This window comes from Haliotis asinina, chromosome 14 (assembly GCF_037392515.1).
Source record: "Haliotis asinina isolate JCU_RB_2024 chromosome 14, JCU_Hal_asi_v2, whole genome shotgun sequence".
Taxonomy (NCBI): domain Eukaryota; kingdom Metazoa; phylum Mollusca; class Gastropoda; order Lepetellida; family Haliotidae; genus Haliotis; species Haliotis asinina.
The window spans coordinates 37,870,112-37,887,241 of NC_090293.1; the positions used below are offsets into that span (position 1 = coordinate 37,870,112).

At 36.5% G+C, this 17,130-nt stretch overlaps 1 protein-coding gene across 1 annotated transcript in view; it reads left to right on the top strand.

The window, feature by feature from the left end:
* The window catches only part of LOC137261524 (CWF19-like protein 1), a 261,199-nt gene extending 244,587 nt beyond the window's left edge, over positions 1-16,612 (top strand). The window contains exon 15 of the mRNA XM_067799283.1: positions 15,693-16,612. Coding sequence (XP_067655384.1) covers positions 15,693-15,831 — 139 coding nt within the window. The 3' untranslated portion in view covers positions 15,832-16,612. The remainder of the gene's footprint in view (positions 1-15,692) is intronic.
* Positions 16,613-17,130: the final 518 nt, after the last annotated feature.

Below are 17,130 nucleotides of genomic sequence, written 5' to 3' on the forward strand. Positions count from 1 at the left end.
CAGACATCACGTTTTCAAATTCAGAAACCCCAAGAAGTTCCAAGGTCCTATTTCTAAGTTCATTCTAACTATCAAAAGGTCTCAGCCTGCATTTTCAGCTTTTCATGAGGCGAAAGCAGACCGTCGACTTACATGCACCAATTCAAGTTGTGCATCACTGTACACAATATGTTAGATACCTATTATCCATTTCACAATGATATTTAAACACCTCGTAGCCAAAGAGGCATGTATATAAAGACAGCAGGACAGTTGTAACACTGACATTTCCCACCCGATCAAGCGCTACCTAGACAATTGTCACCTCGGACAGTTGCCACCAAACCAACATATAGAGACATTTGATTTCATGACAAGAAGACACAGACAACTGAATGAAAAAAACGGTGAGAGAACATCATTATCTATCTATTAGTAAATATTTGCATTCGGGAGCTCTTTTAATAGTTTATATAACAAACATTCCCCGATTTGAGAAGCTATGGAACAATTGTTCAGAGTATATTTGTTTGCTAGTGAACTTTCTTTGCCAAAGTACGGTTCCTAACAAAGTCTTTGATGTTTCGCCACGTACGCCCTCTCAGACACGGTTCCTGTGATAGGCACCGGTCAATATCCCGTTTTCCAGGAAGTTTCTTCAATATAATATTTCTCTCGAAATGTTTCAGGACGGCATCTTTCTCACTCTCCGACCAGGGTCGTTTGACCAGTTTTGAAGAACCTGTCATATAGAAAAGTATAAAAATTATGCATTACAGACAAACTTACACACATGTATTCCATATCCGTACCAATGACACATGTCGTGTAAAACCAACTCGGAGCATACCCAAGGTAAAAAAATAAATGCAGAAACATCCATTTGGTTTATAAATAAGTGAGCTGCATTGTGAACAATCGTGAGTGAAATTGTGTGTAATCATCAATTATTGTGCACTTATCATTAACAAACACGTGAAATATTTTGTTTTGTAATAAATGTTTATCTCATTCACCTTTCGTCCTACATCTTTTTCTTGGTGCCGTTTCGACGCCAGGGCAATCCTCATCACTGGATTCATTTCCATCTTGAATGACAGAAAATAGGATAGTATTAACGAGGCAATAAATAATGCATAGTTTATACAAACGCATCTTAGTTCACTATTAGTTATCATTTCAATAGTAATTTTATACAGTCAAACTGATAGATAGTTATACATTTTGCATATCTACATACCAAAGTAGTCAGGTGGTGACCTGCAGCCTCTTTTCCGCATCTCTATCCCTTTGCTATCTGCAATACAGGAACACTCTGTTTCAATCCCTGTTTAATAATTATAAAATATGATGACACTGTGAATAGGTACGTTCAGAGACAACATTTCTGTGAGTACTTACCAGGGCCATACTCATCTCCACTCGATTCATCGTCGCTCTGCACATCTTTCAGGTCAACATCTGTAGAAGATAAACTTTTAAACTATGAATGTTATTAATCCCAAGAATTTGCTTAGGTTACATCACTTTCTCAAGGAAACATTGGGTACTCTGTCACAAAGTACCTGCTCTGTGATAATTATAACAATAATATTGGTGAATATATATTTAGACCAGACGTTTGCTACAATGAACTATCTACAAATAATTGTCTACACATCATGGGAATAATATCTAACCTTCTTGTAAATCCACTTCAATTTCATCCAAGTTTCTCCCTTTCTGTTGAGTGTATTTGCCTCGTTCAAGAGTCAGGAGCAGTTTTGACACTTTGGCCACCTGTAACGTCTCATCTGGGAGGCGGTAATACTCGCGATGAACCCGGATGTCATGTCCCATGAAGTCAGCCAGGATATCCAGTTCATGGTCTCTGAGATTTAGAATTTGGGATAAAGTGCCTATTTGTTTCCTTAGTTTTGTTGACCGAAGAAGTTCTGGTTCCTCTGCACCACATTGCTGGCTGACTTCTCTCAGTATGTCCGACCCTCAAATATGACCTAGGGAACCATAGTGGTTTCTTGCAAACACGTATGTGTTTTCATGGTGAACGCCAGCAATGTCTCTCTTGGCTAACAAGAGATTGACCCAACTTGTTAATTCTGATGTAAAGATCATTGGAACGGTCCTTCCTCGCTTACTGATGATCTCAACCCTCTGTAGTTTATGACAAAGATCTTTCTCAAATGGGGACAGACCTTCCATTGCATCTCCTTGACGGGTAAGACTTAACTTTTTAAAATCCCCAATATGTAACTTTGATGCCTCACCCTGTCTTCTCCGATTAAACAGAATAACTCGTGCTAATGAAGCTTCGTTGAGGACTTGCCATGCACTGACATCATCAGATTGGTGTAAGGTAGCTGCCGCTTTGTTGCCAACGGACCTGAGGTATGCCGATAACAACATCGTATCTTTGACTAAAGGTACAAACTTCACCTTGTTTCTGATTCTTTCATTTAGTGTCCTGTTGGCATGGGCGCTGACTTCATAGGGCCATTCCATTTCAACCAGATCCAGGAAATCATGTGTTTGCTGTTTTAAGTATTCATTTTGTGAAATCATAGCATCTCTTCTTACTATGCCTGCGCAAGTCTTCAGTGACCCTCCCAGCTTTTTGGCTAATGACGGAGTGTCATAAGTATGAGTTCTGTCATTGAAACCAGATATTTGTCTTGCCGAAGTGACAACCTGTTGGAACGAGCCTGGATTGATGAAGCTTTGCAAGTCTGCACCTGATGGACCAGCAGTGGCTCTTAGATTCAACAGAAGTCTCCCTAGTTCCCTCAGTGTATTTCGGATAAAGGCAAGCTGGTCATTGTCGTGTCCATGTTTCAGAAAAAGTCTTTCTCCAAATTTTCGAATCAAAAGGTCCCCTTTACAACAGAGACCAATGCTGTCTGTCCTCATATTGTTGAAGACTGTGTTGAATCCTGTTGATGAGCTCTCTGGGGATGGTAACAATAAACACGCTCTTTGGAGTACCCATTTATGTTTTGTTTGTGATGGGGCAAGGGCACACCGTTTAACGTGTTGCCAAAGCTCTTTCTTTACATAATAGCCAAGGCAGTGTACACAGGGAACATACTCACTCCAGGGTGTATTTTCACTTGGTCTGTATGCTACTACTATTTCCCCTGACCCTCTTGAGATCACCTCTGTGTTATGAAGGTGGTTTCCCAGATTTCTCAGCTTGGTCATGATTCTGCTTCTTTCGATTTTGTTATTAGTAGCAAGATACTTTGCTACCTCGATTTCCTCTTTGTGCTTGCCTTCCAGGTGTCTTGGCAACTTGGATTGTTTTGAAATGCAGTACGGACAGTGAAATGCTTTGTCGTATGACGGCCATCTGCATTATTTGTAGTTGTTACCACTATACGTGGCTGAGTTGCCGCAATATCACCCACCAAGGCCTTAGCTTTTTGAGTCACAGGGTAGATGTACGAATCCCCTGAATCGCTTTCAGAATCCTCTATCTTGTAACTGCTCTCCGAATCACTTTGTTCCGAAGTTGTTGAGCTTTCACCAGTGTCTTCTGCCTTCCCACAAGATGTATCATCAACTGCAGCTGTAGTCAAATGTGCTACTGACTGTATTTCTGTCTCCTCTGGATTTGGAGATGTTTCCATAGCACGTTCCAAAATGCCTTCGGCTTCCCCAAGAGATGTATCATCAACTGCAGCTGCAGTCAAATGTGCTACTGACTGTATGTCCGACTCCTCTGGATTTGGAGATATTTCCTTACCACGTGCATTTGTTGATCTTTCCTTGGCATTTGTGGAACGTTGGTGGTATTAGTCCTTTCAGTGGCATTCTTCTATAAAAGATTGAAAATGATACACATAATGAACGACTGAGAGCCAACACTAATGGAGTCTTATTTTTACCTTTGCTGTCTGAGCGATTTCTTAGAGTTATCTCATTTACATTTATTGAATGAAACAGGTGTGATAACGATATATACCTTACGCCAAGGATATTGTTTGGAATCTTTGCCATAGCAATACCGCAGCTCCTGTCCTTTTGTGATTGGTCTAACAGCAAAAGAACCAATGCCAAGTCTTCCGTCCTCTTCTATAACCTTTGGCATGCAGTTTGGCCTTTTAGGTTCATCATTCAGCAGCCTTCCTAAGGTTCCATCTTCTTTTGTGGCATCAATCCTGGGAGTGCAGAATATATCTGTCAAGTGTCGCTGTAACTCTCAGCTCGTTTTTCAATGTCTATCCGGTAATATGAACAATATATTGATATTGTTTCAGTTAGATACTATATATGTTTAACTCCATATTTGTTGACGCCATACCATCTCTAACATACCGAGAAGCCAGTTAACGCACTTTTCATAAAATAAATGCATATTTCTAATGAATCAGATGATCCCAACTCACCAAAATGTAGACCCTTTATGTTGTACCTCAAAAACGTATGTGTCACTGCCTTCGGGACTTTTTGTAGTGACGGTACCTTCATATTTAAGCAGGAACTGTCCAGTTTCAAAATCTCTTCTGCTGTAAATACCTCTTCCTGTAATGAGTGGATTTCCAAAGCTACATCATAGGAAATAACAAGATTTTAAAAAAATATTTTCATAAGATAGGATTCTTTTTATTTTTTTCCTTGAGTAAATGTTCTTTGTATATATTTCAAACCATTACATTTTACATACCTGAACCATCTGTATTGATCTGTACTCGAAAATCCATCTTATTCCAAATATACAACTGAACTTGTCCCTTTTGCTTATTTCTTTTGGATCGCCTTGTTCCTGTGAAGTACCATAATAACTAATTAAATACATGCTGGTAAATTAAATGTAAAATACATTACAAACATTTTGGATGCTGTCATTAGTACACCGTAGCTAGTACAGCTTTCTATCTTGCTATAGTATTAGTTTCATAGACCATGCACTATCTGGGTGCATAATAGTATTTCAGTGCATAAAATGCGGGCAGTATTTATTTGACAAACCGTGCAACAAATAACTTAATGGATATTATATTTATCTAAACTTCCTCGCCATGCAAAATTTACCTCCACATTCGAAGGATTCGTTCTAGTACAGAACTATGTTGCAAATTGATATCAGGATTTGAGTGAGTGAGTGAGTTAATATTTAACGTCACATCGGCAATATATAACATAATTTATTTGAATATTAAAATTAATGAATTTAGAACATAAAAGCCTGCCATCGAAGGACAGTAAAAATACTAGATTATCACAGATGTGAACATAAAACTAGCATGTGAAACTGAAATAGTGTAATTAAGAGGACAATACCATATAAAACACGGGCTATAGATCACCAAGAACTGAAGGTAGATCACCATACTTGGACATATCAGGATTTGAAGAACTTATGCTAAATATAATGAACATAGTAATCCAGTTTAAACAGAAACGGTTAACATGAAACCTTTACTTGTGACCATTTAATGAATAAAACAGGAACTCAAACAAAACAGGAAACAAATGACTGCTATGCCAACATTCCAGGTGGACTGTTTCTCATTACACTGTGCCTGTAATGAGGCATGTGCCTGACTAAATCCCTTTTGAGGTTTCGATGCACAGATGTAGCATCAATAAGTACATGCATTATCTACATGATATGATGATAGACTAAAATATAATTTTCTTAATGCAATAAAAATATCTTTATAATCATTGAAATGGATCATAACAACGAAGTATTTACGAGACGACGTTTGTAGGCAAACTCTTGACCCGTCATCGGGTAAATGCCAGAATATGATTTACTGGCAAAATATGCAAAATGTATAGTGTTTTATAATATCATGCATGGAATTATGATTGTATCAATAGGAATCACTGTAAATGGGAATAAAGAAATAGTCCACCGACTGGTCACTTGTAATATGACTGTTACTTCCATAGAGTGGACATGTCCCATGTAGGTGGAAGTGGGTTTTCAAGTTACGGATAAAGTAGTCACTTGTAACTCACTTATGTTTCCGTAAGGTTAACATTTGAACACATATCAGAAGTTACTGGAATCACAAAGAATCAACTTGTGTACAGTTGCAGTTCAGACTGACGTAATTTTGTCGATAAATGGTTACAGAATGCCAACAATGGATATGTTTCAAATTAAATAAGACTTTAGGTGGGAAAGATGAGATAGATTTAAAAGTAGAGGGCGGATGACCAGTCGAGGACTTGAACTTTAGCTTGGGGTTTGAGTTGAACTTCAAGAGGAAGCACCGTCTAGTCTCTATGTATAAATAAAGTCCAATGAAATTTTGAATCGTCTGGGTGTTATTTTGAAGGAGCCGATGTCTCTATTCAAAGAACCCATTTTCAAAAACTTATTCTATCTACCCACTTCACATATAGAAATTGAACAAAAAAACCTACTGCATCAAATAATTTTTTATAAAAAGGTATAAATATCCAGAATTGTATATAAAGAACGCCATCCTGAAAGAGCTGCATTTCGTCTTTTTGTCTACGTATAGAAGAAACACTGAGGAAATACGTTTAGTAGATTTCATGCATATACATGTGTTCATGCTTGCTTCCATCAGTTGCAAAATAATATTATCATCATTCATATATGCACTTTCACCATACCTTCTTGCACTTTGACGGAATCTTGGTTTGTTAATTGTTTCTGAAGACATATATTTTTGTTGACATGAACCAAATATCACACCTTGAAAATCACTATTTCATGAAACATACATGTCTTTTAAAAGTGATATAGATATGGTTTATGGTTTAACATCCTCGGTTCAGCGAGGTTCTGAGCACTTTATCACCAACAATATCAAATAATGATTTTTTTGAAATTTTGAATTTCAGAAAGCTCACACTTACCTGAAAAGCCTGCATCTCCCCACTTTCTAATGTCTTTCTGAATGTACTCAATATACGTTCTGCCTTCTGTCTGATGCGCCCACAGTAGGCAAAGTGCCGACACTGCAAGTCAATATGCCATTTGAATTACTTTATAATAGTTGCGTGAAGAAAACTTTTAATTAGAAAACTTTTGAAAGTGAACAACAAATATTGAGCAGTTTGATACTCAAACAAGTAACATTTAGTGAACAATTATCTTCTTGAAAGATACATAACAGTGAGGCACAATTAACAATCTAAAACATCTAGGTTTGCACTAATAATTATAAGTACCTTCTTAACAGTTGAGATAATTTCAGGGTACTTTCTTAGTGCGGCTCTATGCACAGTCAGGGTTCCCAACTTTGACAGAGCTTCCGAACACTGTGGTAAGTTCTGCAATGAAGGACGCTTTTTATAAGTAGATCAATCGCCTTTTTAAAACAAGGTTTAGATTAATAGGTGAAATATAACCTTGCGTGAATGACAAGACACTTTAATGCTGAATAATGATAACTCAAAACAAAACTATATTTTCATAATATGATGCTTTAGACCAGTGCGTCTTGAATAAAAGAGCAATGACGCCACTAGTAAGGTCATTTTCTGAACTGAGTTTGGTTAATATTATTTAGTTATTAGATCATTCTCATCACCGTGTTGCTGAAAAAACTATGGCAATCAAACCTGTTTTCCCAGTTGAAGAGAATTCCTAATTTCTTTGTCAATGCAGCTTAGCTTGATAACAGTTCGTTGGACTGAAATAAATGATGAACCATAATTACAAAATAAGTTGAAGTTCTGAGATTGTTTGTCATAAATATGTTTGTATATAGACACTGTGCATAGATCCAAGCTTTCATTGAGCAATGTAAATGTATGGAGATACAATGTCATTTATGTCACGCCGAAGGTAAATATGTAGATATTTAGACATTTGGGATATAACCATGAATACATATATTGTACAAAATATGCAACACAAGCATATTTGCGCTGAGATTATCAAGCAACTGTATGTATCTTCTCTTGTTGTTAGACTTTCTTGTAATCATTTAGTTATTACATATATAATTACTGCATATAACATTCAAAATTACGACCTAACATATTCAGTTATAATGGTAAATCTTCTGTGAACTACGTGACACAATACTTTCTATGCGAGTAATTTTCCGTTAGCGAGTTATCAAAGAGGGCACGTCGTAGCGTATCAAATTACAACGCTGCCCTCGCGAGTCTTCCTTAGTGCATTAAAAAAACAGGGATTAACTGAGCTTGGATGTATCGCTTCATACTGTAGCCTGCAATCATTTTTTATACTGTATTGTGCATTATCAAGAAGATGTAAATACAATGTGATAATGCGATGTAATAGCTTAAGTCAAGATGTATATGTTTCAAAGTGTCATTAATACAGTCCAAAAACATTATACTCGATTTCTTTAATGAATTACCGACACACCTACACTACGAAAACCACATATACACATAATTTACCTTGACGGAGCAGAAACTGATCTTCCTTCATGTCGAGAGGTCCATTGCGCTAGTCCATGCCGTTCCGTGTAAGCGGGGACACATGTGTGTAGGCGCGAAAGTTCCACCAATGCTATTCACGAAGCGTGTGTATCGCCGTTTGTGTAATTTATTTATTTATATCTCCACTCTTTGTACTGGCTCAGCATTCACCTGATTTAGGTGCAAATATATCTCTGAAGCGTTGTGTAAAGAATGAAAAAACGTGGTCCATAAAAGGGGTCATGTATTCATGTTTTTCCAACTTCTAAATGCCTTTCAAAAACGACATTTTATATACAAAAATTGTTTTAAAATATATAAACCATATCATGTCCTAGTTTGAAGAAACCTTACATCGATATTGTAATAGTTCTAAGCAAAACTATTGCTTATATATGGCTGGGGGCATATAGGGTAACCCTCCATGCGTCCGTACGTACTGTAGCGGGAGCTAGTTATTATAGGTGTTTGTTGGGTTTTCTTTTTATACTAGAACATTAGTAGCTTTGCTGAGGGTATGAAACACAAATTCTGGTAATATCAAATGACTTTTCTTACCGATATGTTGCACGCACTGGGAGGTTCCTTCCCAAGGGTAGGGGTGTGAGCTGCGCTTAGTGGGACATGCCTGCTATCGTGTATATCAGGGGTGCGCGTCAGGTATTTTATTGTCTGAGTTGGAAACACCCAAGGATAAGTGAGCTTTCCCATGCAACTTCTTTGTGATGAAGTGGAGTTTGTTCCCAGACGAAACAGATGACCCTCCTCTCACAGCGAAGCACTTAAGTCATAGTAAAGTGAACATAGGTTTAGTGTTAGGGATATATTTAGCAGTAGGATTTATTTCAGGCTTGTATTGGTTTGGGAATGGGTTTAAGTTGCTGATAATTTCCTTTGATTTTTTGTAATACACTTCCCAGTAGTGCATTTTGCATTGTTTAGTTTGGGCTTTGTTCTCATTAAAGTAGTGAAATGAAAATACCTTGCATGTCAGGATTTACAAAGCTGGAAATAGCGTGTAAAAGAACTCTGTTGACAGAACCCTCTTGTGGTAAACATAACCATGGGACAAGAATATACATAACGCAAAGCAGGAACACACACATGCAGTGAAGGTTACAGAAGAGACACACAATCACACCTGTTACAGTACATAGGAAACTGGGAATGTACTCTATCCACTTCTCCTCAAAAAACGCTCTGTGGGATTCAATGAACTTACACATGGGCTTTCTTGGGACTCTAATGGTGTGCATCTCATATTTTGTTTTTGTATTTTCTTTGGGCTTTTTGTCAATTTTAATGATGTTTGAACATGCATAAATTTTGTTGGATTTCTTTCTGAATATAGTGTTATAGTGTAGGTGTACTCTTATCCACTTCTCAAAAACTACTCCATGGAATTCATGTAGATTACACATGTGCTTTATAGGGACTCTAAAGGTGTGCATTTCATATTTTGTTTTTGTATTTTATATGTTTTCCAATTTAAATGGGGTTTGAACTTCAATAAACTTAACATAAATTGTGTTGAATTTCTCTCTGAATATAATGATATAGGAGATGAAGTCTATCTACTTCTCTACAAAAGCTTCTTAACAGAAGTGATTAAACTTCTATGTGTGTTTCACTGGGACTCTAAAGGTGTGCATCTCATACCTTGTTCATCCAGTTTCTTAATTTTGTCACTTCTACAAATGTTTGAACTAAGTTGACTTTGGTTCTATTCACCCTGTTCGTCCCATACAGAAAGGTGTGTACTGTATCCACATCCTCAAAAAACACAAAAGTTATGTAGCTTACAGACCCCTTGAGTTCACCTGATGAAGTGGTCTGGAAAAGACCCTGAAATATTGTGCTTGAAGAATTAAAAAGAAGTTTAATCAGTATCAGATCTTGATCAGTGTGTAGAGTCCTTTTTAAAAATCCTTTAAGCATAGCAGAGTTAAGCCCCCTTATCTTTCTACCACTCTGTCATTGTTTGACATCATAGAAAAGTACCCATTTTTGACATTTAGTCAAGTTATTTTTAATGGTTGAGCATATAATGTTATGCATTAGCACATAAACCCATTTCATATACACTCATGTCTGTACAGTCAGGCTGTATTTCCTTCATGCACACTTTCCATAAAGATGCCAAATAAAAATATCGTAGCACAGTGGGGTTTTTTAAGCGCATAACAAAATGTTGAACAACATTTAGCAGTGTCTATTTCTCAAACCGCAGGGTTAGTGGCACATATATTTTTATAGTGATGGATAAGAATTACAGTGTAATTTTATAACAGTATGCAGATCCAGGACCACGCGAGCACAACATTCACTTTCCAAACCTTATTAGGCACCCAGAGGGTTAAAGACAGATATACAAAACATACTATATATGCCAGAATTTACAGAAAACCAGACATGTACATGTATATACAATCAGTCAATGAGAACAGATTCAAAAGCAGTTATGAAATCAATATTCAGTCGAACGAGAAACCACATTGTGGAGAATTGCAACCCTAACACTTTGAAGTTTGACGTTTTTAAGCTTATTACAATAGGGGACTGATGCGCTACATCCAAAAATAAAATTTTCAAGATTAAACTCATAGTGACGAAAAACATTATTGACCAAAGCTCGTTCCCTTGTCCCCTTGCCACCCTCTTTGACGATTTTTATGTCATTTCGGGATGCTGTTGTTGCCATTTCGTACCCTTGGCAACCATTCTCAGACACACTTTTAGCTTATACCAGAGGTTTGTTTCCATTTCAAGCAATTCTTTTTCCCTTACAGAATATTTGTTTTGGAATTTGAGGATATTGTTGAAGTTTTAGACGTATACTTTCCTGTTTTGGTGAATTTTGTTCTGTTTTGGTGCATATGAATTAAGTTTTTATTATTTGGTAACCGTTCATATGGTAGGCTTATAATTGCAGCTCATTTCCATGCTGTCATTCAAATCATCACATTTACAACAAATTTCACTTGTATGCAAAATTTTAAAACTGGGGTAGTTGTTTATAGTCAGATGTTATGCACATAGATTCACTTGCTTGATAATCATGGCTGTGTCTGACAGTGTCATTGTCAACCCTACATAACCATGTGACCTTATAATACATTTGGTTACCTTGTGGTTTTGGGTGATGTCACCATGACTGATTCAACCCAGTCCACATTGTGCAAGGAGTAATAATTTCTGCAATGTCACTTGGGGGAACATTAGAAATAGGTTTCACACATGACCCATACTGGAATCAAACACAGGTCTTTGGCTTGACATTCCAAAACATTTACAACTAGGTCACAACACTGCCCTTATTGTTTAAAGAAATATAGTGTTATTGGGACAGAGGACAGACTTATGCAATACATCAAGATCATTGGTGGTTACAATAGGGCAGGACACCAACTTGATATTACTTCAAAACATATTTGTTTTTGATATCTAAGAGAGGTATAGACAATCTATACATGAAATGAAAGCTTGTGATCTGAGTATTGACAAAAAAAGTGTGGTGAAATTTTACGTGGACATTCTCTTAAAAATGTTTTAAAGTCAAACCACTAAATTCTTTAGACAAACTTTACAGTAATATGAGTCATGAAGAAACTAGTACTGCTATATTCATCACATCTTACACAGTTTAATCAATATAATGTGCTGTCATCGAAGCCTAATGGAGAGCAAACGATGCAGCTGGTTTGAAATATAAATATGTTTTGTCACACCTTACTGACACAGTAGTAGAAAAATATTTACGTAACAGTGTAAAACATTATGAAAACCTCGTCAAATCGCTTGCCTTATGCCAGTCTCAGCATATTAATGAATGTGCGCATTTGTTTAAAAACAAGAGAAAAGTCTGGTCACGTAATATGCAAATTAGCCTGTGGCAGTGATGTTATGCCGAGTCATCGCTGCGCTGGAGCATGTGTAGTCTGCTGAGACCACCTCCTGCTTGTATCATCTTTTTCCAAGTATTCCCACTTGAGGCCTTGACAAGTCTTTACATTTCTTCAACATCATTAATGAGGTTAGTTGTTTTCTATTTGTCTAATTTTCATCAGAACCTTATGTTTCAGTGATAGAAATGACAGAAAATTTCCAGTGGGCTTAGTTATTCACTAATCTTGTTTGATGATTAAAAACTGAAATACATTTCAAATAGGTAATTTTTTCTTGTATCTGATATTCTGAGATATTTTCATGGCATTTTACATCTTTAAAGTGAACCGTTACATTGACAGATTTCAAGATAATTAAGTCTAAAGTTTTTACTGAGAAAAACTCTTGAGAGGCCATTTTGAGGGTGAAAATATTCATCAAATCATATTTAGAGAATCTTATGCTTTATCTTTCTTCTTGTGCTCCAATTACTCTTCATATATTATAAAATCATGTTTTTGTTGGGATTTTAAAGATTTGTTTTTGGAAAAAAGTTAGAAAGCATATACTGCTGACATGCAAAAACTCTAAAAGGGCCTCAGGATGTGTGCAAGTGATTTGATAGATGTAATTGAATTAATTACCAAAATGTATTAATGTTTATTCATAATGTCTTCCATAATGTGTATAATTTCCCCTTCCCCCAAAAAACAAATATATTTTATGCATATTTTATACAAATTTTTGAAATTATAAAAAATTGATTGCAAGGTACTTATTAACTGTGAAGTAGATTTCTTCAGTTTCAGATACACCATTTTATGTATTTATCTAGATATTTGTTTAAATAATATATTCATATGCATTATAATGAAGGTGTTTAGGTAATAATGACATTTCCCTTTATGAAGAAGTTTTGTCTTCTTTTTAATGATTAATGATACATTTTAAATGTAAAAGGATTTAATGATTAAACTTTGTCTAATTTCAGGTGCACATGGAATACAAATGGATTAAGTGCCAGATTTTGTTACGATGGGATAAGTCAAAAGTTGAAGACTTCCATGCACCCTTCGGGTAGGTATGTGATTCACAGTAGTTTCATAAAACTTCACTTCAGGGATGACATCATAAGCCCTTATATTTTTATCAGATTTTAATATTTTAAAAGAAAAGCATTCTCATATTTTGTTTTGACAAAATGAAGTTTTGTGTTTAAGAAGCACATTTCTCTTCATGAAGAGTTTTCCTCCTGGTCACAATCATATGTTTTGGAGTATTTGAAGATTTCATGTTTTATATTTTCAGGTGCTAGTCCGATAAACTGAAGAAATGGGAGAAAGTACCAAAACTAGAGAGTGGATTTTGACAATGTGACGTGTTACAAGCTGATGTAAGTGATGTTCTGACACCACTTCTGGATCAGTCAGAGGCACATGGAGGCTCAAAATCTCCAACATTTGACTACTTGATGACATGTCTTGAAGCTGTCCAAATTCTATTGTGGAATATTTGTGCAGAATGGGAGAGTGATGGGGAGTCTCATTGGCAACTCAAGATGCAATGTTGCCATTTTCCTTCCTGCACATGGAGCAAATTATGCCAGATACATACCTGTGTATATCTTAGACATGAAGGTAAAAAATGCTTTTCTTCAAGGTCAACACTCATACTGGAGAAACCAGGAAAGTTCACAAGTCTTTGGATAGACATGGGAGTGGAGAAAACAGTCAGTCGTGACTCTAAAAGTGTCATTGGTCTCGTTGGTGCAAAATATGAAGCAGTGAACCATAAGGAAGATTTATCTCTTAGGAGGATATGAAGATGGAATGGTGACCAAGTTGATCACTCACACTGGTGATGTTTGCATTGATAAACTTCAGTGTTCTCAAGAAGAAGCTGATACACGTATGCTCTTCCATGCCATGTATTGCAGTAATGAGTATGCAGAGAGGCATACCCAAGGACAGATCATTTTCAAGTCTCCTGATACAGATGTTCTCATACTATGTATGTACTATTATCCACAAATGGAACATGTCAAAGAAATTTGGTTTGAACCTGGAGTGTCTTCTGCAGTCACAGACAAATGCCGGTTAGTTCCTGTCCATAACATCTGTGATCTTCTTGGATCATAAGAAGACAGTCTACAAGGCTATGATGAAAGACAATGATCTGTTTTTAAGGCCACAAGTATTGTCTTCAGGAAACCTTGAAGCGTCAGTGGAGGTCTGCAGGGAACAAACATCAGCCTTGTATGACCCCAGAAAGAAGCTTAAACCATGCAACTCTTTGAATGACATGAGACTTCAACTATGTGATATTGAGCTTGCCAAACTTCCCCCCTGCGAAGACAGCTCAACACCATGTTAAGAGTGTGATGTGGTAAACTAGCATCTGGACAAGTTCTCATTGTGATAATCCAGAGCTTGGTAACCCTGAAAATCTTTCCTGGACAAATGTGAATGGATTGATTACCCTCACATTGTTTAAACATCTAACTGCTTCAGAAGATCTTGACTGCCATGTTTTCACCTGCTGCAAGTTCCCCCATGCTCCTCAGTGCTGTGCATTTTTAGATGCAACAATCTCCATTGCATTGAACTGTGTGGACAGGATGGACAGACTGGCACTAACCCCATGAATGATGTTAGTGGAGAAACCAGTGACAATGAAGAAAATTACCTTGCAATAATCACAAATCTGTTCCATGGATAACATGAAGATTGTTAAACATAACTGTGAATCTGAAAGAAGGAATAACTTTGATCTGATCTGTAACTAAACCTGAAATTAGACAAGTCAGTTAGAAATGCTTGATATGTATTTTTGTTATAAATTCACATTGGAGCACATTGCTTTTCCAGATGGTTATTACCATTTTATGGAAATATTGTAATCACTTTTACTTGTCTATTGTACAGAGAATAATCTTTCATGTAGTAGTGCATTTGTTTGAATGTGGTCAATATTTTGAAATTGTAAAAAGATATTGGCAAAATTATGATTTTTTGTGTTTTTTCCCCCAAATCTGGTTTTACCAGAAAGTGTCCGCACAAATATTTCCACATCATATATATTATTATTCTATCATCATACCTCTCATGGATCATGTATACCTCTCAATTTGATCAAATTACCTTTCAAAAATGGGTATGTTTCCTGCCCTACAACATCTGTTGTACTTTGCTGTTGGTTGCAATGTGTTTCCAATTTCTGCAATATTATCACACAATGAGAAAGAAAAACTAACTTTCTCTCTGAAATTGAAAGCCTTTTCTAACTTGTCTTATCCAGTTCTGTCCTGCTAATTTAGTCACTCATTTGACAGTAATTGATTTAAGTATTCAGTACATCTTACTTTTTGTGCAAATTATACATTTTATTCTTATTCCTGATTTAAACAAATCAGCTGACTTTTGAGTGAAAGTGATATTTTGTTTCAGGGAAGTTCTTTCCCAGTCCCGGGTGTTGGATCTGCCAGATAGAGTTGACTGGAAAAACTGTGTCACAACGAAGGAGGAGGCCACACACATGGCTTCCACTTTTAGAGAAGCATTTCAGCAATATGACTTTAGTCTGTAAGCATCAAGATTATCCGAGAGATCTGACATATTCTCTGTGAACCTCTTAAATTAGTCAAAGTCATCAATGATATACAGATGAGAGGTCTAGAGTCCTTCTACGGTCTCTGAGTTTGTGAAACCATCTAGAATATATATCACCGGCATACAGTGTAGGGGGATATAGTCAATGTCCCGTCTGTCCTTAATAATTTAGTTTCTGGAACATATCTCAAAAACTGTTCAACATTTTACAACAAAAATTGCTATGCATATCAAAAAGAACCAACAGTGGTTATTTATGTCATTTTCATTTTTCTGGATTTCAGTGGAAACAATTTGGACTTGGGTTTCCCTTGAGAGGGGTGGATTTTGTTTCCAGAGCATAATTAAGAAAATGCTCAAAATCAGCAAAACTTGGCAGGTGTATCAAACAGATCCTGAGGTGATGCCTTTTGGTATTTGCTTTTTGCATTGATATTTTTGTCCATGGGAACAATTTTGGACTTAAAAAGTGAGATTTGGACCTCGTTTCAGGAATGCATCCCCAAAACTGTTCAATATCTGTCAACAGTACTTGCCAGATATATCAATCAGATCCCAAGGTGGTGCCTTTTGCTATTAGGGATTTTAAACATTTGTTTATTTTCCTGACCCAGAAGTACAAAGTTATCCAGTTCTTTTAACGTCAGAACATTTTCAGATTTCTCTACCAATGGCAAAGTCGTCGTTTTTAGTTTATGAATTCAAATAAATCAACTGTGTGTTTTTATTATAGATAATAAACCAGGGTATCTACCATAGCTACAAAAAATTTTTTTTTGCTATGACGGCAGGGCCAACCATCAAAACTATCTCAATATAAAGCTTTGCAATCTTTCAGACGTATATGAAACAAATGACTTGCTACGTGCCTGTGGACATATGTAGACATATATTACAATGTATATATTTTCACATGACATTATTTAATATCAAGGTAAAAAACACAGAAATGGGATCAAATTGGATCAGTCCCTATACCATCCAGGCATCAGAAAAAAACTACACTGCTGGGATATTTTGTTACATTCAGACAAGGAATACCATGGATATTTCTAAATAATGGCATATGATGGGCATCCGGGCTCCTGAATGTTTAGGGTGAAAAATTCTGCTGATGTGGACAGGAGCCCAGTCCATTTGTCCATCACGGTCCAGGGAGTGGGTGCTGACCAATTTGCAGTTTGGTTTCATAATTAGACCATTGGCAAGAAACATTATTTGCTCCACATCAGTGCCCCTTTAATGAAATCATGTCAGTATTGGGTGTGTCCTCCAT